Source organism: Miniopterus schreibersii (assembly GCF_964146895.1).
Source record: "Miniopterus schreibersii genome assembly, chromosome: 10".
Classification (NCBI taxonomy): domain Eukaryota; kingdom Metazoa; phylum Chordata; class Mammalia; order Chiroptera; family Miniopteridae; genus Miniopterus; species Miniopterus schreibersii.
The window spans coordinates 58242404-58265149 of record NC_138110.1 but is presented as its reverse complement, the minus strand read 5'-3'; the positions used below and the strand labels follow the sequence as shown (position 1 = coordinate 58265149).

Below are 22746 nucleotides of genomic sequence, written 5' to 3'. Positions count from 1 at the left end.
GATCTTGTTAAAAATACAGATTCAGATTCAGTAGGGCTGGTGTGAGGCCTGAGTCTGCATTTCTAAAATGCTCCCAAGTGATGCTGATGTTGCTGGTCGAAACCCACATTCTCAGTAGCAGGCCTTAGAGAAGTTTTTCCTAAAAGTTGTACATCACAATTGCGTAGGGAACCTGACTGCCAGAGCTTTGTGATTCAGGTCTATGGGATAGGTTATCTGTCTTCAACAAGCTCCCCAGGTGACTCTAACCTATGGTTCTGAAATCACTGCCTTAGAAGTCAATTGGTCCCATCTTTGATTTCATGTAAGAATCTCTTGCATGACTTCTATGAAGAGGAAATGCAAATCTGTGAGGTGCTCTATCTCAGTGTGTTCTGTCTGCTAAGTACAGCAGAAACTCAACAGATGTCTGTGGAACCGAATGAGAAAGTTCTGAGTTAAGGAGCTACGTTTGTATTTGGATTGAGTTACAATCTGTCCCAGTACCATTTCTTTCAGTGGGCAGTAATTCTGGCTTCTGGAGACATACTGAACATATCTGCTTGACAGCCCTTGAAATACCAGAAAACAGCAATCATGTCCCTGTCACACCTTTATCATGGTACAGGATAAAGATGGAGATAACCACAGAGCTGTCTGTGTAGAGGCCTCTTTTCAGACTCTTTACTATCCTTATTACCATCCACCAAATAAACTTCCATTTTCAAGGCCTTTCTTTAAACTTAATGTTCCCCATATCTGACCACTAGCAGGTGCTGCCTTACTGGTGGGTCCCTTCTCAAGATCACGCTTGAGCAGGGAGACACACCAGACTATTGCAGTGAACTCCTCCAATATCATGTCAATAGTAATGGACTGAACTACCTCAACTGAATGCACTGCTCTTGATCACAGGAAATTTGCCATAGTAACAGTTTATATTAGTAGTAACTATGCAAAAAAAGAGAGAGCAGATTAAAGATTACTAATTGGTAATGTGAAATCCTATTTTTAACAAATGTACATAAGCTGTTTTGGAGTAAAGTTTGTGTGCACCTTACCTTAGAAGGGCTGCCATTGAACTTATACAGCAGAGCAGTCCTTGGTGTTAGGCCTGACCCATTCTTGTGTGGGGAAACATAAATAGAGTGCTGCTGGGAAATTCGGCGTGGTGAGCCTGGCTGTTGCTTAATATGTGGAAAAGGAGACAGTGGCGGAGCTTCCATCTGAAATAACCCAAAAATAAATTGTTTTAAGATAAAAGTTTTCTTTCTTTTTGGAATTCCACCATATTTTTATTCTTATTGGCATCTCCTAGGTGGGAGTCAGGTATATTGTAAGAGCTTATTTATGGCTGAAGAAAAGCAAAGAAATGGTCTATTACTCCTTATTTTTTCAACAATTACTAAGAGATAAAATAAAATGGATTTTTCTGGATCTTTCAGGAAATCCTGAAGAATTCTGGGGAAGACACCAGAAGCAGTAAGCCAGGAGTATAGGAACCCCACGTCCATTCTCAGAAAACAGGGGCAAAGGATAATCAATGTCCTAACACTTGCAATAAGAATCTCTCTCGACACACACATACCCACAACCAAAGCAGCAGCAGAGAGCATAAAAGAGAGGCAGAGAATTCTATGAGCCAGCAGGATGAGTCCAACACAGAACAAATCTGTTAATGAGAAATGTTAAGACTTTATATTAAAACACAAAAGATTTAGAAATAGAGTTAGGTGAGCAGAGTCTGTACTTTAATATTAGGTACAGTGTTTCCATTTCAAGACTAAATAAAGATGGCTTCTTAATTATTACTCATTTTCATCTTTACTTGAAGCTAATAAAACTAGTTTCAATTGGCAGATGATAGAAATATTCGCAGCATAGCATATGATCGGAGCTAGAACTGATGGAGTAGGATGAGCAGCCCTGGCCTCTGAGGTTAGTTGGAGACCATTTATGTTCCTTGAAAGGAACAAGGACAGAAACGTAGAGACACACAGATAAACATACATGGTTACTGGCAGGGGGCAGCTTCTACTATGTCCCTCTTTCTTATAACTAAAGTCTGGTCTGTTGGTAATCAACTCAGTTTATATACTGCTAATACTACTTTTACAAACCTGTTGGTACTGCCAAAGCTAGGACCTGCATAAAAATTTCTTAGCATTGCCTCTATTTATAATTCAGGCCTATCTATTTCCTTTTCTCTTTATCTTGAGAAAAACATTTATCTCATAAATATAATAATAGAAATCAAAACCAAGAGAAAAATTACCAGAATTAAAATTTGTTTTCTCTGTTCCCATCTAGTCCTTGCCCATATGTATACATAATTTCTAGCAACATAATCATAGTATGGATTAAATTTTCATGATTTCCTTTGGTCTCTGCTGTATCACAGCCTTAATCACTTTGTGATTATTACTAGTATATTTTGTCTTATATAATGCATCAATGTGGCATTAACTCTGAAACACTTATCTCACAAAATAAACTCATAGTAATCCAACTGTGACTACAATATTAATAAAGTAATAAAATACAAGACATACCATATGGTCCTGATTTGACAAGTCATATTTCAATGCAAATGACTTTACTCTTCCTACATACACTGTATTGTAAAATTTGATAAGATCGCCTCTTTCCTCTCTCACTGGTGCACTGGAACAATCAGGTGTTTTTGTAACATCTTCCAAGTCTGTTAAAAGAATTCAGTGCTGTGACAGATGTACTACTTTAATATACAAGTTGATTATTTAAATTATAACTCTCTCTACAATATAAAAAACTTCAAATAAACATAAATCTTTATGTAAAACAATCAGTGTTTTCAAAATAGGTTCAGAAATCTATAAATATTATGCATAAATTAAATTGAAATCTTGAGAAATACAAACATGTAAACTTAAGGTAGCACTCTTTTCTCTAGATACCTTAAATTTTTTAAAAAAGTTTACTGATTTGAGAGAAACATCAGTTTGCTGTTCCACTTATTTATGCATTAATTGGTTAATTCTTGTATGTGCCCTGACCAGGTATAGAACCTACAACCTTGGTGTACTAGAATGACGTTCTAACCAACTGAGCCACCCATCTGAGCTCACTGTCACTGTGGCCCTCAGAGGGGCACCAGCCTTGAGTGGGTTTAGCTAAACTAAGCTCTAGGGAATGGGTGGCAGTGGAAAACCCTGATATTCAGATAACAAAAGGGCCTGCATATATTCATACTGCAGAAAGGTGGAAAGACTCTGAAAGGTAAGGCATATCCTCATAGGTTAAGAAGCACGATGAATTGTTTGTGTTTATTTTTTTGCAAATACATGCCAGGTTACAGGGGTTGAAAGGGCCTAACTTGGATGTACAACAGGAACTTCAGTGCTCAGTTTATAGCTAGCATCCTTAGTTGTAAAATGACAGCTTGTCCCAAGGTAATTTCCTATTTATCAGTGTAACTCTGGGATAGTCTGTGACAACAGGCAAAACTCTCCTCTTTTTGGGGGAAGAGTATTCCAAACCACTGTCTACTTGTACATACAAGAGTAATCTGTTTACAAGAGCTAAGAAAACCACTGCCAATTAAAAAGAACTCTGCATATGAAAAAAGGTTCTCATTCTTAATACACTGCCTGGCAAACACTGAGAACACGGACAGAGAGGCATGCTTCCACCTTCGGAAAACCAGTAAGCTCAAACATGGTCCACAGGCCAAGCAGCCCAGGGAGTTGGATGTCTCTTTCACTCCTGCCATTTTTGAAGGCTCTTAATGGGGGTAAAAAGCTATGTGGTGGAGTAAGTTGAGGACATGCTGCATACTCTACCCTCCTCTTGGAAATTCAGAATACATGTTAGTGTATTAATGGCTTTGAGAAGTTTTATAGCTGGGAAAAAAACACATGTTCACTTTACTTTCATATTTCTCAGGTTGTTGTTTTTTAAAATATATCTTTATTGATTTCAGAGAGAGGAAAGGAGAGGGAGCGAGAGATAGAAACATCAATGATGAGAGAGTCATTGATCGAGCCCGCAACCTGGGCATGTGCCGACCGGGAATCGAGCCCCGACTGCCTGGATCCCAGGTCGACACTCAACCGCTGAGCCATGCCCAGCCGGGCTCTCAGGTTTTTTAAAAAATGCACAGTCCCTCTTCCCCGTAACACTAATTACCATCCTGTGGAACACTATTCCAAAGTATACTGGGGAACAGCTACTGCCGGCTATTCTCATTATATGGATCAATTAAAATTATCTAATGTCCTCCTTGGATTTGAAATTTCTGGGGTCAGAGACTATATAGTCTTCATATTCCTGTCATCCCAATTCCAGTTGTAAATATTTACATAAGATAAGGCACTATACTAAGTTTGAAGGAACCAAACATTTAAAAGCCTGGGACTGCCCGGCTGGGTGGGGCTCAGCGGTTGAGCATCAGCCTGGGATCCAGGAGACTGAGGTTCGATTCCCGGTCAGGGCACATGCCCAGGTTGCGGGCTCGATCCTCAGTTGGGGGTTGCAGGAGGCAGCCGGTCAGACTCTCTCATCACTGAGGTTTCTATTTCTTTCCCTCTCCTTCCTCTCTCTGAAATCAATAAAGATATATTAAAAAAACAAACAAAAAAGTCTTAAATTCTAACTAAACATGATTTTATTTAGCTTTTTTTTTTTTTTCATTTCAAAACAGAAAACAAAATGCCAGTTATCCTTTATGCGGGACAAACATCTCTACTTTCCAGCCTCTTTAAGGACACTAGCGCTCTGACATTAAAGCCTTAGTAGGCCTGGTGACTGAGAACCTTACCACACATACATCAGGATATGGAACTTACAAGACTGGGCGAGAGAATGAGATCAGAGGTCTGCCTGACTGCTGCTGTAACTGTTACAAGTCTGCTTCCCCTCAGAGAGTGGAAGGGAACCTCTGCCTAATATAACTTGAGGCACATGATAATATGTTTGTGAAATGAACCAATAAACTATTTAAATTAAAAAAAAAAATTAGTTACAGTTGAAAATTTAGTTTCAAGTGCATAGCACAGTGATTAGGCATTTATATAACTTATGAAGTTATCCCCCAAGTTTAGTACCCACCTGATACCATATATAGTTATTACAATATTATTGACTCTATCCCCTATGCTGTATTTTACATCCCCATATAGTTGTCTTTTCAATATTTGAAGATTTTTTTTCTTTATAAAACCTACCCTTCCTATATGTTTGCCTTAAACCACGTGATCTTGTGTGTCATGCAGAGGTTAGAGAAACAGAATGCAGGCAGTCAGGCTATGACAGTTCCCCCACTCTGGGAAAGAACTGTGTCTCAGGAGTGAATTTCTACACAATAAAATTCGTGTGATTCTAGAATCATGGCATTTTCTCTCATTGCATTCCTGGGGGTTGTCCTCTTCAGATACATTTCTCTAGCAGAGGCTGATGAAATGAGCTGTAAAATGCTATTGCTGAGTCTGTGTCCTGTCTTCCTATAGGTGGTGAACAGACATTTGTGCAGAGTTGTCTCATTACCTCCATCACCAAGGAGATCATCACAATGCAGAACCAGCTGCAGAACATGCAAGAAGGACTGCAGATCACATCAGCATCTTTTCAGGTATCAAGAAAGGGAGTCATTATTCTACTACATAAAAAGTTTTCTGCAAATAATGTCGTGGTCACTTTCTGTGGTCATGTGGTTAATTGATGAGAAGTGTCAGATTGTCTGAGAGGGTAATCTTCAGCTGAGTAAACTCATGAATTTAATTAAATCTTGGATTTAATCCCTCATTTCCTGAGCCCTGTGTCAACTCAGTACCAACAGGTTATCTGTCAATATTTAGTGACCTTAGAAATTCAGAAACAATTGACTCTTATTTTTTAATATGTCTTTATTGATTTCAGAGAGAGGAAGGGAGAGGGAGAGTGATAGAAACATCAATGATGACAGTCACTGATTGGCTGCCTCCTGCACGCCCCCTACTGGGGGTCAAACCCACAACCTGGGCACGTGCCCTGACTGGGAATTGAACCTTGATCTCCTGGATCCTAGGTTGATACTCAACTGCTGAGCCACGCCCGGCCAGGCCACACAACTGACTTTTGTTCTCTGCCAAGTCATACCTCAATTTATGTTTGATAAAGGCTTCATATAGAAAGCAATTCTCTGGGCCCTGGACAGGTAGCTTGGTTGGTTAGAACATCGTCCCAATATGCCAAGGTTGCTAGTTTGATCCCCGGTTAGGGCACGTACAAAAAGCAAGCAATGAATGAATAAATAAGCGCAACAGCAAATAGATGTTTCTCTCTCTCTAAAAATAAATAAATAAAAAAATTAAAAAGAAAGCAATTCTCTGAGCATTTGTTTCAGAAGGAAATGCTTTATTACAGCTCTTCTGTGAAAGAGGTAAAACTCAGAATTATAGCTAAGGCTACAATACTATTGGTGCTAACTAAATAACCCCTAATAAAGCAAAGGTTTATCCAGCTCTTGTGGAATTGCTGATGCAAGCCAGGCACTGGAAGAGTGGTCTTCATCTTCCTTTTTCACAATTCTCGGCCTGTGACATTTTGCTCTTACTAGTCTTCATGCTTTGTCTCTGACTTCCCACATTTCCAAGGGCTCCAGTTCTTGCCTCATTCCTTCCAGTCAGGAACTCCTCCCTAGTACCGCTAATTATGTGAAATGTGAGACAACAAAGATCTAGGCTCCAGAGCTTTTCCCATCACTGAGAGCAGTGACTCCCTAGAGATTTCTTCCCTGTTCCAGCTGACAAGGACTCTAAATTAGAATACGGCCTGGCTATACTGGTTAGGATTCTAGTCACAATGAATTTTTTCTTCCTAGATTTAGAGACCTGATTAGGCTAAGTTGCCTGTCTAAAGCCAACAGTTGAGAAATGAGGACATGTTTCCTACTTCAACCACTGTTAGTTAGTTTCCCTATCTCATCACAGGAAAGATAGCCTTAAAGCAAACCCAACTTCAAAATATATGATTTTCCTTGCCCAATGAACTACGATTTCTTAATTTTCCCTACTGCTCCCATGAATAAAAGGAATGTCTTTTTTTGATTATCAGATAACATTGTCAAGCAATTAAATGTGGCTTTATATAAACCACTAGTGAATGAAATAAGCCCTTAGGACATTGGAGATAACAGCTGCAGAGATATGCAGAGATATGCTGAGCTATTCAGCCTGGATCTTTGCCTTTAGAAACTTTCAAAGACCTAAACTGAAAGTGGAAAGGGAGGCCAGAGCCAGGTAGCTTAGTTCGTTGGTGTGTCATCCAAGGTTAAGGGCTCGATCCCCGGTCAAGGCACATACAAGAATCAACCAATGAATGCATAAGTGGAACAACAAATTGATGTTTTTCTCTTTCTTCACCTCTCTCTCTACAATCAATCAATCAATAAATAAATAAAAGAAAGTGGGAAGGGAGAAGGCAAATTATTGTAGGGTTGCAGGTGGCCAACAAAAGCGACCATAATATACGGTTTTACATCCTAGAACGACAGATTTGCATTCAAGGGAACATTAGACAGCTATTTCTCAGGGGACCTGGTTTCAGAGGTTGGGCACACCCAAACTGGGGTGCACATATTGATGAAATCCCCCAGCCATCACTGGAAAAGGAGCTGATGCTGATCAAGTGACTGATGCTGATTTCTTTGCATATAGTCATTAGTTTTCAGATTGAGAAAAGGCATATACTGTGATTCTTACCACTTAAAAATGGAGAGTCCAACCAGGCGTGGCTCAGCGGTTGAGCATCAACCTAGGATCCGGGAAATCGGGGTTCGATTCCCGGTAAGGGCACATGCCCGGTTGTGGCCTCGATCAATGACTCTCTCATCATTGATGTTTTTCTCTCTCTCTCCCCCTCTCCCTTCCTCTCTCTGAAATCAATAAAGATATATTTTTTAAAAAAGGAAAAAAAAGGAGAAACAAAATTATTTTAGGATGAAAGAGATCAGAATTTACAAATCAAAGGGTCAGGTTGAGAGGTGATGGGGTGACCAGCATAGCAACACTTCCCCAGAATAGGCATTTAGTACTCGCCTTATTAAGGCTCCTACCATTTACCCTCACCATGACAATGCGCGGTAACTCTCAGACTGGCCTTCTGATTGAGAGGGCGGCATGACTTCTAGTTATGCAAAAGCTACTAACCACAGACCAGTTTAAAACTTCAGTGGTTTTAGAATATTTCAGAAATATTTTAGCAGTTTCTTGTGAGTTCTAAAAGGCATCACTATAATCTAAAAACAAGTAAAAATGTGCTCTACAAATATCTTGGTTGTCTATTAGGTGACTGTAAAATGTATCTAATGAGAAGTAATCTAATTATCAATTTGCAGCTACCAATTTTATACATCTTATATGAAAACAGAATTTTTGTCCCTTCAGAGAATTTGCTTTAATTGTCTTTTACTTTTGTTTTATATGTGTGAGATGTAGTTTTCAACATTTAAAAGATTTTAAGGAATATGACCTTAGAAAAAGTAGCTTTAAAAAGGCAATTAAAGAACCATATTCCTTAATAAAATATAATAAATTTTACAAAATAATATATAATAGCTACTACTTACTGTTACTAAGGCCTTACTGTGAGCAGGCTTTGTGTTACACACACACACACACTTTATTTTTAATCCTTAAAAAAAGCCTTTGAGGTATTTGTAAAGTTTTCAATTTACTATAATACATTTGAGTATTATAATTGTGTTACTTATATTAAGCTATAATCTGGGTCTCTCAAATGTTCTATTTTTATTTATTTATTTACTTTTAATCTTTATTGACTTCAGAGAGAGGAAAGGAGAGGGAGAGAGAGAGACAGAAACATCAATGATGAGAGAGTCACTGATCGAGCCCACAACCTGGGCATGTGCCCTGACCGGGAATCGAACCCTGATCGCCTGGGTCCTAGGTTGACGCTCAACCGCTAAGCCATGCCCGGCCAGGCTCTCAAATGTTCTAAATCAAGAATGCTAGTCTAGGGAGGTCTGCTAACATGATAATGAAGAATGTACGGTACACAAGTGAACTGGTGTTTCAATTAAGGTCATTCTCCACAGTTGGCTACTATAAGGGTTCTATTAGGCATATGTCAATCAATGGTCAATGCTTTGCTAATTAACATAGTCAACATCAGGAATAGGTTTTTATTGATGAAAATAGCAACCATTTATTAAGTATGCCTAATGCTAAAAATTGGCTCATGTTGGGGAAATTAGGTATTTAACAAAAGCAGATTAGTTAAAATATTTGAGACACTATCCACAATACCATGAAAGAGATAAGAGATCCTATGAGGTCTGTGGGGCTTTACTATTATGGATGATGCCCATCTCTGAACTCTGATGCATATTGTTGGCTTGAACTTGGCTTTAAAGATAACAGAATGTTAGCATCTGTCTCGAGTGAACCTTTTATGTGAGTTGATAGTTGGACAGACAGCTAGGACTTTTAGCTAACTGTACAGGATACAGAAACTGTGTGTTTTTAAAATAGTAATCATTGTATTCCTAATGATGAATTTGTTTATAGAACCAGAACTGTTTTTCTCAAGGTGGTGTTCTTTGGTGTATTCAAGTCTAGGTCATTGTATTTAGCCATAGCTCTGGGAACTGGAACATGTCTTTTATGAACATAGACGTGCCTGATGGCATCTTCCTCTGTAACTTTCTCACTTTCTTGGTGCCAAAATTCCTGAGACCATTATCACTAGATACTCTCCTTGCTCTGTGCCACCACCACTGGATAGGATCTTAAGAATGGTTTTTTGTGTGTTTGCTAAAAAACATCTAAATAAATGTATATATAAAAATTTGACCTCTTGTAGAGAGAGTAAGCTAACCCTCACTCACCTCAAACTTCATTGGTAGACACTGTATCAAAAAGAAACCATGATATATTTCCTTCTACTTACTTAGATTATCTTGAACTTCACTGGTCCTATATCCCAGAGAGTTGCTAGCAGTTACTTTGTTTCTCATAGAGCACACTGTTTCCCATCTAACCTCTGATGTCTGTTTTTTTATTTTTTTTAATCTTCACCCAAGGACATGTTTTTTTTTAATAGATTTTTTAGAGAGAGAGAAACATTGATCAGTTGCCTCCTGTATGCACCCTGAGTGGGGACTAAACCTGCAAACTTTTGATACAGGGACCACACTCCAACCAACTGAGCCACCCTGCCAGGGCTGATGATGCCTGGTTTTGCAGGGGCAGAAAAACCACCCAGGTGTAACAAAAATAGAAAGGGTTGTTTTTTTGGGGGGACGTAGCGGGACGCTCAGGTTTACTGTCTATACACTTCTCATTGTCTTGAAAAGCCTCAGGCCCTGGCTGGGTAGCTCAGTTGGTTAGAGCATTGTCCAGATATGCCAAGGTTGCGGGTTCAATCCCAGTCAGGGCACATTCAAGAATCAACCAATGAATACATAAATAAGTGGAACAATAAATTGATGTTTCTCTCTCTCCCCCTTTCTCTTTCTCTAAAAAAATTAAAAAAAGAAAGGAAGGCTCAGGAATAATACATTTATATAAAAAGTATATACATATATATTTAAATATGTCTTTATTGATTTCAGAGAGAGGAAGGGAGACGGAGAGAGACAGAAACATCAATGATGAGAAAGTCATTGAAAGGCTGCCTACTACACGCCCCTCACTGGAGACTGAGCCTGCAACCCAGGCATGTGCCCTGACTGGGAATCTAACTGCGATCTCCTGGATCATAGGTTGAGGTTCAACTGCTGAGCCATGCTGACTGGGCAAAAGTATATATTCTTAAGTGAAATCAGATTGTAGGTAGGTCACTATTATTAAAGCATTTAAAAAAATAAGATCTTAAAAGTTTAGATCCTAGTAGACACCATAATATAATGATCATAAATATTTATGTAATTTTTAAAAATGTCTTTGACCCAGGCAATTACTCGAAGAATTTATCTTAGGCATTTTGGACCAAAGATTAAACTACAGTGATTTCCTCACAAAGCTGTATAAAACTGGAAACAACATAAGTGCCCCACATTGTACAAACAAATAAATCACAGCACATATAATACACCTGCACTCATACAGGGTGGGGCAAATGTAGGTTTACAGCTGTTCATATGAAAAATAATAGAATAGTAAATAATACAAGAATAAACTGTGTTTCACATACTCCCAATTATAATCCTACTTTTGCCTAACCTTGTGTATACACATTAAGTAAATGGAAAGATAAGACAATGAAAAGAAGATGGACAGAAGAGGCATTTTCACAATTTATCAACATATGAATACAGAACATTTGATTTTTTTCTTTGAAAAAAATTACTAGTGCCTCAAGTCTTAGACAGTAGCAACAAGGTAGCAGCCTTGCCAGTGGTGGCAGAATACTTGTACACTTTTTAATAAAAAGGACATTTCCTTAATTGTCTTCCAGGGCAGATCACTGACAGTTATCTTACTTTCCCTGTTACTCAGATTTACAGTAGTCCTCCCTTATTCAAAGGGGAATGTTCCAAGATCCCCAGTGGATGCCTGAAACACTGAATAGTACTGAACCCTACATATACTGTTTTGTCCTATATGTACATACCTATGATAAAGTTTAATTTACAAATTAGGCACAGTAAAAGATTAAAAACAATAACTAATAATAAAATAGAAAAATTATAACTATATAATGCAAAAAAAATGTGAATGTGGTCTCTCTCTCACTCTCAAAATATCTGGAATTTTCCATTGATTGCTGGTAACTGAAATCAAGAAAACTGTGGATAAAGGAGGACTATTGTATTTTAAAAATGTAAGTGCCTTTTATGTGTTTTAGTAATGTACATAAGTGGAGTAGAAAACTTCTAAAACACAATTGACAGGGGACAAAATTAATGGTCTCAATACACAATGCATTTGGAGGAGGGATCTGACCCATATTTATCAAAAACTTTATTTCTTCCCAAAACACATATGTAACACCTATCCCACCTACATCACTGACTCTATGTTGCCTGACATTCACTTTATTATATACAATGTAATCAAAGGTGTAGTGCATAGAGAATGTTAAGTTGGGCTACTTACCACAATCTGTCATTTCAAAATCACCATTTATTTTTTTATTGTAAGCCACAACTTCTCTCGGAATACTTTTCAACAGTACACTCCTATAGACCTATATTCAGAGGGGGGAAAAAAAGAATGCTGAGTCACAGGTTAAGCCAAACTAAAACAGGGGCAACAAAATATCAACCAATTATAAGTATTTGCCTATATGGGTGATCATCAAGGGCAAGATGTTATTAGTCTGGTAAACGTAGATTATGACAAACATCTTTGAAGAGGGAATCCTGAAGCAGATTCTGAGCCTACACCTAAAATATGCCAGTATAGGAGTTTACAATGTAAACAGAAGAATTAAGTAACATAGATAGCAACTAAACACTGAAGAGCAGTTTTGCCAAATAAAAGTGAGTTCACAGATCTGAAGTCGCTCCTCCCTTTAGCTCCTTCCCTGAGAGTCAGAGTTTGCTCTCGTTGGGGCTTGCTCCCGCTCCCATCCCCTTTCAGATGCCTACATGCAAATCTGTCCTGTTTCTGGCCCTAAACTCTTTCCTATCTCCAAGACAGCTGATAGGAACGATCCATTTCCCCTTCATCCTACGGGAACTAGCATTTAGAAGACATTTAGGGAGCTCTGGTGTGGCCCATTTTGACACACAGTAAATTTACCTTAATGATCTTTAAAGACAATCTGGACCTCTCTAGGCTCTGTTCCTGAGGGATTTTTCCAAAGAGGCTCAGAAACTCTTAGCCTGTCACAGTATATAACAAACACTTGTACTTGGCTCTTCTAATATCTCTAAATCACTCACTATTAGGGTATTTTGGGGCTTAAGTAAAGAAATAAAACTATTGGTGGGGCACTGTTAGAAGGGGTGTCACTACCACTACTCCTGCCTAAGATATCTGAGCCACCACCTTTCTTCTTAAAATGGCAGATCACGGGGGGCCAGAGAAGAGGCCATTACGCTCCCTTAGAGCAGAGCAACGAAGCTCTTGAATGGCCTTAAGGTAACCCAACTATGTCCTCAGCTACAATAGCAACAATAATACGGATCTAACAGTCATTAATGCTTATTATGTGCCAGACAACTATGCTAACATTTTATATTTCCATGGCTGAAAAGTTGTACAGGATTCTCAACATGGCTATTATAACATTATCAGAAATGTTTTTTGTTTTTTTTTTTAATATATCTTTATTGATTTCAGAGAGAGGAAAGGAGAGGGAGAGAGAGAGAGAAACATCAATGATGAGAGAGTCATTGATCGAGTCCACAACCCGGGCATGTGCCCTGACCGGAAATCGAACCCTGATCGCCTGGATCCTAGGTCAATGCTCAACCGCTGAGCCACGCCCGGCTGGGCACATTATCAGAAATGTTTGACATCTAGTCAAAGATACAAACATTAAGATTCTTTGTAGCCCAGTCAGGTGTGGCTCAGTGGCTGAGCATCAACGTAGGATCCAGGAGATCAGGGTTCAATTCCTGGTCAGGGCACATGCTTGGGTTTCGGGCTTGATCCCCAGTGTGGGGGGGGGGAGGGTGTAGGAGGCAGCTGATCAATGAGGACTCTCCATCATTGATGTTTCTCTCTCTCTCTCTCCCCACCCTTCCTCTCTCTGAAATCAATAAAAATATATTTAAAAAAAAAAAAAAAAGGATTCTTTGCAGATGACAAAAGAAGCTGAATTTCAGTTAATAAATCCTCAAATTTCACTGCATTTAAACACCAGAGATTCAAATCTCATACAATTAAAGAACATATTATTATATATTTTTTTCTAGTGAAAATGTCCCCACTTAACAGATGAACAAATGGAATAGGAAACTGTGTGAGAAGTATATGCAAATATATGCACGAATGGGGAACAGCCAACTTCCTGGCTTCTACTGAAACTGTCTCTTTAATTTAATGACATCCATTAAACCAAAAAATCAAAAATACAGTAAAACTATAAAAGAAGCTTACCTTTTTCTTTTTTTTAAATATATCTTTATTGATTTCAGAGAGAAGAAAGGAGAGAGGGAGAGAGAGAGATAGAAACATCAATGACGAGTCATTAATCAGCCACCTCCTGCAAACCCCCAATTGGGGATTGAGCACGAAACCCAGGCATGTGCCCTGACCGGGAATCGAACCCCGATCGCCAGGATCCTAGGTCAACGCTCAACTGCTGAGCCACGCCCGGATGGGTGAAGCTTACATTTTATATGACTTCTCATTAGAGAAATAGTACAAATCTATTTTTGGAAAAGAAGAAAAATAATGTTACTCACGTGACTATTAGCTTGGGGCTGATTCCTATAACTTTTCATTATTTCTTGAAAAGTTCGTTCTTCTTTTGTTACCTAAGGAAAAGAAAAACTGCATTTATCAATTGCTCCTAAAAGAAAAATGGCTCTGAACAAACACTTCAATTATAGGCTGGCATTGAGAGCACTCTTGCAGAAAGCCATTTAACCTCAGGCAAGTCCATGACTAAAAATCACTACCATACATGATTTTTAGTACCTTTAAAGTTCAGGCTTTGTGGCCTGTGGGGACTCAGCTAATAGTTTCATTAATCTATGGTATAACTTTATTGAAAATGCCTTTCTTTATAAAAAGAATGATACAAGAAAATTCAGACCTTTTGAATCACAGTCTCCAGTTTTATTAGTTTTTAAGTATTTAAAAGTAAATTAACTACATACTAAATGATAGAAAATGCCTTGTGGTGATTTACAATAAAAATCAGTGGTTATCATAAAATTAGGTTTTTAATATGTCAGGAGAGACTGTATGGTTTCTAATGCTTAGACTAAAAAGTCACAGTGGTGGCTAAAGGGAAGAAAATGGGTTAGTGATCCATAAAGGAATATATTCTGGTCTATTTGTTATCAGTAAAGTTCACTTAAAAGACTCTTTCCCTCTGCTTTACTGTGTATTAGCACTTAATCTGTTCTCCATAATGTTGAGCTAGAAATGGCAAAGCCTGAACTGATAGTTCTCTAGAAAACACAAATTAGTCAAAAACATTAATTAATACCTATTTTGTGAGGCATTGTGAAATGGGTGCCACAAAGGAATTTGAAAACATTTCCTCTGACTCAAAAAGCTTAAAAATTAGGTCTTAACTATGTATGTCTGCTAAGACTGCCAGCGTGGTCAGTTCGGTTAAGACCAACGTTAGAGATGATTGTTTCAGATATATCAGAAATTTAAAAAACAAGGTATGCGCTTTTATAAGCTAAAACATGCTGTAGCGACTGGACAACAAACTGTTCTTCAGAGGAGGCACAGTAGGTCACGGGAAAGGAAGGTCACAGAAGCTACTTTTTTTTTTTAAACATATCTTTATTGATTTCAGAGAGAGGAAAGGAGAGGGAGAGAGAGAGATAGAAACATCAATGATGAGAGAGTCACTGATCGAGCCCACAATCCCGGGCCTGTGCCCTGACCGGGAATCGAACCCTGATCGCCTGGATCCTAGGTCAACGCTCAACTGCTGAGCCACACCTGGCTGGGCAGAAGCTACTTTTTTAATCCTCACCCGAGGATGTTTTCTCATTGATTTTTAGAGTTGAGGGGGAGAGAGAAACATCGACATGAGAGACACATCGATGGTTGCCTCCCGCACAAGCCCCGACTGGGGCCGGGGATTGAATCTGCAACCGAGGCATGTGCCCCTGACCAGGAATTGAAACCAAGACCCTTCAGTCCATGAGCTGATGCTCTAACCACTGAACATACTGGCCAAGGCCACAGAACCTACTTAGCACTAGATTATGAATCAGGAGATCCTAGGTTGCCACTTATTGTGTACCTCTGGCCAAGTTACATTCAGCTCTGGGCCTGAGTTATTCACCTACAATGTAATGATCACGTTGCTTTAAAGTACCAGATTAGAGGGATCACAGGGGTCGGGGTGGAAAGAGTGTTGCCACATGAATAGTGGGGAGAGCTACTTTACTACAAAGAGTCTCTAAGGCCTTTCCCAACTTTTTTTTTTTTTTTTTTAATATATCTTTATTGATTTCAGAGAGAGGAAAGGAGAGGGAGAGGGAGAAACATCAATGATGAGAGAGTCATTGATCTAGCCTGCAACCCGGGCATGTGCCCTGACCGGGACTCGAACCCCGATCGCCTGGATCCTAGGTCGACGCTCAACCGCTGAGCCACGCCCGGCAGGGCCTTTCCCAACTTCTTTACAACCAATGTATACTTATAGAGTGGGAAGGCTGATGATGATAACACTAAATGGAGAATCCAGAGAATAGATATAGTAGCTGGAATTTACTACTTAATCAGTGATGATGGGCACTGTTAGCTTATAGCACTTAAGGCAAACCAAGGATCAAGTGCAACAGAGTTTTACCTCATGCTTCAAAGATAGGCAACTAGGGCCAAGAACTTCCCCCAACTTATACATTACCTTCGCCATGATGTAAAAAGCACACAGGAGGAGCTGATCCAAATGTCTGTCTTTCATTAGGTCAGGGCAGTGAACTAAAGTAAATTCAAAACACGTCCATATCTTCCTTCGTAACTCATTTGAAACATCCAGTTTTAAACATAAATCACGTAAGCGTACACTTGCCAAATGATAGACCTAAGATGGAAGGTAGCACATTGATGCAAAAAACTAAGTAAAAATAATTTCTTAAATTTATGTCTTACCATGAACACAGGCTTTCAGATCAAGATTAATAAGCACCTAGGCAGTAGATATCTTAAATTACATAAAATTTCTATTCTATAGTGGGAGTTCACTGCTATGGCAGAAGGATATAGGTTAAAACAAAATCCTCTTTAAAAAACTACCTTAAAAATTATTATTATCATTACTATTTTAAAATGGCAACCACGCTACTTTATTTTTAATTTTTTTTTGAATTTTTATTGATTTTTAGAGAAAGGAAGGGAAAGGGAGAGAGAGAGGGAAATATTGATGTGAGAGAAACATCGATCGGCTGCCTCCTGCACCTCCCCCCACCAGGGATCGAGCCCACGACCTGGGCATGTGCCCTGATCAGGAATTGAACCCGACCTTTCAGTGCACAGGGTGATGCCCAACCAACTGAGTCATACCAGCCAGGACACCTTAAAAATTATTTTTGAAAAGATGTCTTCGGCTACTTTATGCTGCCATCTATATAAAGTAAGAAACACTAAAATGTAGAATTTACTGGATTACAGCCATTATGAATGCATAATTTTTCAACTGATCAGATCTATCTTTTTTCTTTTGGTTCAGGTAAAATTGCTAGAAAACCTAAAATGTCAGAAAATAAAGAACTAAAATGCATGTTTGACTAGAAAAATGAGTCAGAAAGCAAACCCATTTAAACAATTTCCCATACAGTCTATACTCTTTCTATGAACACATGAAAGGAATGTTAAATGAGATACCTTTTTTGTTTTTAAGTATGTCAGAGTAAATTCAGTGTAATGCCCTGAACCTTTTACACACACACACACACACACACACACACACAAAGTATACACATACATTATTATATGAATTGATACTAACACAAAGCAGATTCTAAAATGGTTTCTAATCATCTAGAAGCATTATGTTTTATTGTTTTAAGAATTGGTAACTCTGCTGTGGTATTTCTAAACTAGACTATTCTGTTTAAACTAAGTCTTTAAATTTAAATGTTCAAGGGAAAAAATGAAAAAAGCATAAGGCATTACTTACAAAAAAGTATCTTTGGAAGGGAAAAAAATCCACAAACTTGAGCTGAAAAACAAATGTAAGTTATCCAATACACTACTCTGGTAGAGAAACAAGTGGTTGACTCCAAAACTACTGGTGAGTCACTTTATAGCAACTCATTTTCTGCATCCCATCCCTTTGTTTCTAGAACTACTGGGGTAAGAGCAGTGAGAAAGAGGCTAGAACTTTACATTCCTGATAGAACATACACCCTAGCTAGGATTAAATATAGTATGTAATTAAGTAATACTTGTTAGGTGTCTTTTACAGAGCTGATTCAAGGCCTTAAAGATATGCATATTCCGGAAGGCTTCTGATTCTAACAAAAAGTTGACAGTAAATTCTATTTAGGTATAAAACACCAACATCACAGTGAATTCAGTTTGGATAGTAGCTGCAATTTACTCAAGAAGTGGTCATTTAAAATTAATTATAGACATGGACATCCTATTCCCTCTAGGATAAAATTTTCTAGTTTCTAATCTGTACAAGTAGGCTATTATTAAATGAAAGAAAAAGGACAGGCTAGATTCTGAAATAAATTCTGAATTAAAAATTCGGAAATAAAGCCGTATCTTTGTTAATTTAATTTTTTTAATTAAAAAAAAAAATCTTTATTGATTTCAGAGAGGAAAAGAGAGAGAGAGAGAGAGAGAGAGAAACACCAATGATGAGAGAGTCATTGATCGGCTGCCTCCAGCATGGCCCCCGAATGGGGCTCAAGCCCGCAACCCAGACATGTGCCCTGACTGGGAATCAAACTGGCATCTCCTGGATCCTAGGTTGAAGTTCAACCGCTGAGCCATGCCCAGCCGGGCCTTTGTTAATTTTAGATTCATTATCAAAGGCAGTAGCCATTTTGAAAATTAAAATAGGAAATGAAGCCCTGGCCAGGTAGTTCAGTTGATTGAGAGTTGTCCCGATATGCCAAGGTTGAGGGCTCGATTCCCCATCAGGACACATACAAGAAGCAACCAATGAATACATAAATAAGTGGAACAACAATTTGATGTTTTTCTCTCTCTCCTTTCCTTTCTATCTAAAAAAAGCAATCAATAAATATTTTTAAAAATAGGGAATGAGTAGGGAAAATGCACTTGAAACTGTTTTTATTATAATTTTTAAATGGTAATTTTTAAAAAAAGTGTATCTTTATTGATTTCAGAGAGAGGAAGAGAGAAGAGGAGAGAGAGAAACATCAATGATGAGAGAGTCGTCACTGACTGGCTGCCTCCTGCACGCTCCCTGCTGAGGATTGAGCCCGCAACCTGGGTATGTGCCCTGACCGGGAATTGAACTGTGATCTCCTGGATCCTAAGTCAATGCTCAACCGCTGAGCCATGCCCAGCCGGGCTGAAACTGTTTTTAAAACAGGCCTTTGGCCCAGCTGGCATGGCTCAGCAGTTGAGCATCAACTTATGTATGATCTAGGGGATCGCAGTTCAGTTCCTGGTCAGGGCACATGCTCGGGTTGCGGGCTCCATCCCCAGTGAGGGGCGTGCAGGAGACAGCCGATCAATGACTCTCTCATCACTGATGTTTCTCTCTCTCTCCCCCTTCCTTTCTCTGAAATCAATAAAGATATATTTAAAAAAAAACCACACACACATAAAAAATGGGCCTTTGACAGGCATAAGAGGTAGGCAGTAGTTGTGTAGGTGGCAGAGTAGAGAAGGTAGTGAGAGGTAGAGGAAAGGGCAAGTCTCTCAAGAATTATTAGAAAAAAGACTAGAAGAAATAAACTTTGAGTTGCATCAAAAGATAATTTGGAAAAATCATGAATTTCTTAAATTTTTAAAGTCTTAAATCCTAATTACAATACTAGAAGAAAACAAAACAGAGTGCCTTCTTTTTCTTTTACAATTCTTAAGAATGGGCTAAAAAAAAAAAAAAAAAAAGGGTTAGCCAGCCATCTAATTGTTGATTAGAGAATTATCTTCCAGTTCTGGGATATGTATTTTTTTTTTAGAGAAGAGTCATATTTGGTTACAAATATTTGATTAACTGTAAGTAAAGGAATTTAAGCTTATCCATAAGATCTAAGATGTAATTTTCCCATAATAAACTCCCATCTAAAGCAACATAACACAATGGAATTTGAGTAAATTCCAGAGGATGGTCAACTGCTTATGTAATAAGAAGTTATGTAAGAATACAAGCTGAGCCCAGCCAGGCGTGGCTCAGCGGTTGAGTGTCGACATAGGATCCAGGCGATCGGGGTTCGATTCCCGGTCAGGGCACATGCCTGGGTTGCGGGCTCGATCAATGACTCTCTCATCATTGATGTTTCTGTCTCTCTCTCCCTCTCCTTTCCTTTCTCTGAAATCAATAAAGATATATTTAAAAAAAAAAGACAGAGAATACAAGCTGACAGGAGACATAATTTATATCAGGAAATGAAGTCAAACCATATGAGCCTGAGTCCAAACATAACTCACCAAGATCATAATGTTCTCTTAAGAGGTCACATATGTGTTTTAAAAGGCTAAAGGCACCTTACCTGATACTAATGTTAAACAAAGGTTAAAAAAACTACCGACAATTATTTCTTTTGAATAGTACCAAAATCCTTAACAAAATACTGGCAAACTGAATGTAACAGCATACATTAAAAAGATCTTACACTGTGACCATGTAGGATTTATGCCTGGAATGTACGGATAGTTTAATATATGAAAATTAGTGTAATACACTACATTAATAGAATGAAGAAAAATATGATTATCTCAATTAATGCAGAAAAAGCATTTGACAAAATTCAATACCCTTGTCTTATAAAAACACTCAACAAACAAGGAACAGAAGAAAACATAATAAATGCCATACTGTATATGAAATGCCATATGTGAAAAATCCACAGCTAATATACTCAAAGTGACACAATGAAAGTTTCTCCTCTAAGAAACAAAACAGGGATGCCCAATTTCAGCACTTCTATTCAACACAGTATGGAAGTTCTAGACAGAGCAATTAGGCAAGAAAAAGAAATGAAAGGCATCCAAATTATAAAAGAAGTCAAACCAACTCCATTCACAGATTATATGACTTTATGTATAGAAAACTGGAAAACCCTAAAAAGTCCATAAAAAAATTATTAGAAAAAATAAATTCAGCAAAGTTGCATGATACAAAATCAACACACAAAAATCACTTTCATTCCTACATCACTAACAATGAACAATCCAAAAATGGAATTAAGAAAATGATTCCACTTATGAAAAAGAATAAAATAAACTTAACCAAGAAAGCAAAAGACTTTTACACTGAAAACTACAAAACATTGTTAAAAAAATAAAAGAAACATAAATAAATGGAAAAGTACCCATGTTCATGGATGGAAGATTTAATATTACGATGTTACGACTACTCAAAGAAATTTAGAGATTCAATGCAACCCCTATGAAAACCCCAATGATGTTTTCTGCAATAGAAAAATCCATCCTAAAACTCATGGAATCTCAAGGGACTGAAAAGCCAAATAATCATGAAAATAAAGAACAAAGTTGGAGGGCTCACGATTCCTGATTTCAAAATCTTCCTGATTTCAATCATCTTGAAAAAGAACAAAGTTGGAGGGCTCACATTTCCTGATTTCAAAACCTTCCTGATTTCAATAATCTTGAAAAAGAACAACAAAGTTGGAGGACTCACATTTCCTGATTTCAAAACTTACTACAAAGTTACAGTAATCAAATGTATAGTACTGGCATAAAAACAGACATGAAGAGGCCAATAAATAGAGCAGCCCCAAAACAAATCTAAAATATGTATCTGAATGAGCACTGACAAGGAGCAAGACCATTCAATGGGGCAGGAACAGTCTTTTTAACAAATGGTGTTGAAAGAACTGGATATCCTCATGCAAAAGGATGAAAAGGAATCCTTACCTTACACCACATACAAAATTAACTGAAAATGAAGAGAACAGGGGAAAACCTTCATGATTTTTAAATGGGCAATAATTTCTTGGATATGACACCAAAAGCATAAGACAACAAAACAAAGCAGTTAAATTGGACTTCATCAAAATTTTAAAATTTTGTGCATCAAAGGACCTGGTCAACAGAGTGAGAAGGAAACCTACAGAATGGGAGGGTATATTTGTAAATTATGTATCTAAGGGGGTTATTATTCAGAGATTATAAAGAAGTACAACTCAACAACAAAAAACTCAAATGAAAAATGGACAAAGGACTTGAGTAGACATTTCTCTAAAAAAGATATACAGAGAGACAAGCAGGACATGAAAAGATGCTCAACATCACTAATCACTAGGGAAACACAAATTAAAACTATTGTGATTCATACTCATTAGAATGGCTATTATTTTAAAAACCATGAAAATAAGTATTGGAATCCTTGTGTATCGTGGCAGGAATATAAAATGGTGCAGTTACTGTGGAAAGTAACATGGCATTTCCTCAAAAAACTAATTTGGAATTACTATTCCACTCCTGGGTATATACCCAGAAGAACTGAAAGCAGAGACTTAGATATTTGTTCATAGCAGCATTATTTACAATATCCAAAGGGTAGAAACAACCCAAATGTCAATCATATATGAATGGATAAACAAAATATGATATATTATTTATACATAATGGAATATTATTTAGTCTTAAAAAGGAAGGGGCCCGGCCGGGCGTGGCTTGGCAGTTGAGCATTGACCTAGGATCCAGGCGATCGGGGTTCGATTCCCGGTCAAGGCACATGCCTGGGGTGCAGGCTCGATCCCCAGTCGGGGGCGTGCAGGAGGCAGCAGATCAATGACTCTCTCATCATTGATGTTTCTATCTCTCCCTCTCCCTCTCCTTTCCTCTCTCTGAAATCAATAAAGATATATTAAAAAAAAAAAAAGTGAATTCTAACACATGTACAATGTGGATGAATCTTGAAGACATGCTAAGTGAAATATGCCAGCCACAAAAGGATGAATGCTGTATGATTCCACTTAAATGAGGTACCCAGAGTAGTCAAATTCATAGAGATAGAAAGTAGAAT

The 22746-nt window shown here is 38.0% G+C and overlaps 1 protein-coding gene across 3 annotated transcripts in view; it reads right to left on the bottom strand.

Annotated features, from left to right (window-relative positions):
* RBL1 (RB transcriptional corepressor like 1) overlaps nt 1-22746 on the bottom strand; it is a gene marked incomplete at its 5' end in the record, with an annotated part of 69933 nt that overhangs the window by 2482 nt on the left and 44705 nt on the right. The window contains 6 exons of one of the 3 annotated variants that reach the window (XM_081149785.1): nt 1041-1205; nt 1568-1651; nt 2532-2680; nt 12057-12147; nt 14318-14389; nt 16456-16632. In XM_081149785.1, coding sequence (XP_081005911.1) covers nt 1041-1205; nt 1568-1651; nt 2532-2680; nt 12057-12147; nt 14318-14389; nt 16456-16632 — 738 coding nt within the window. The remainder of the gene's footprint in view (nt 1-1040; nt 1206-1567; nt 1652-2531; nt 2681-12056; nt 12148-14317; nt 14390-16455; nt 16633-22746) is intronic. The other 2 variants (XM_081149786.1, XM_081149787.1) reach the window with 2 other exon arrangements.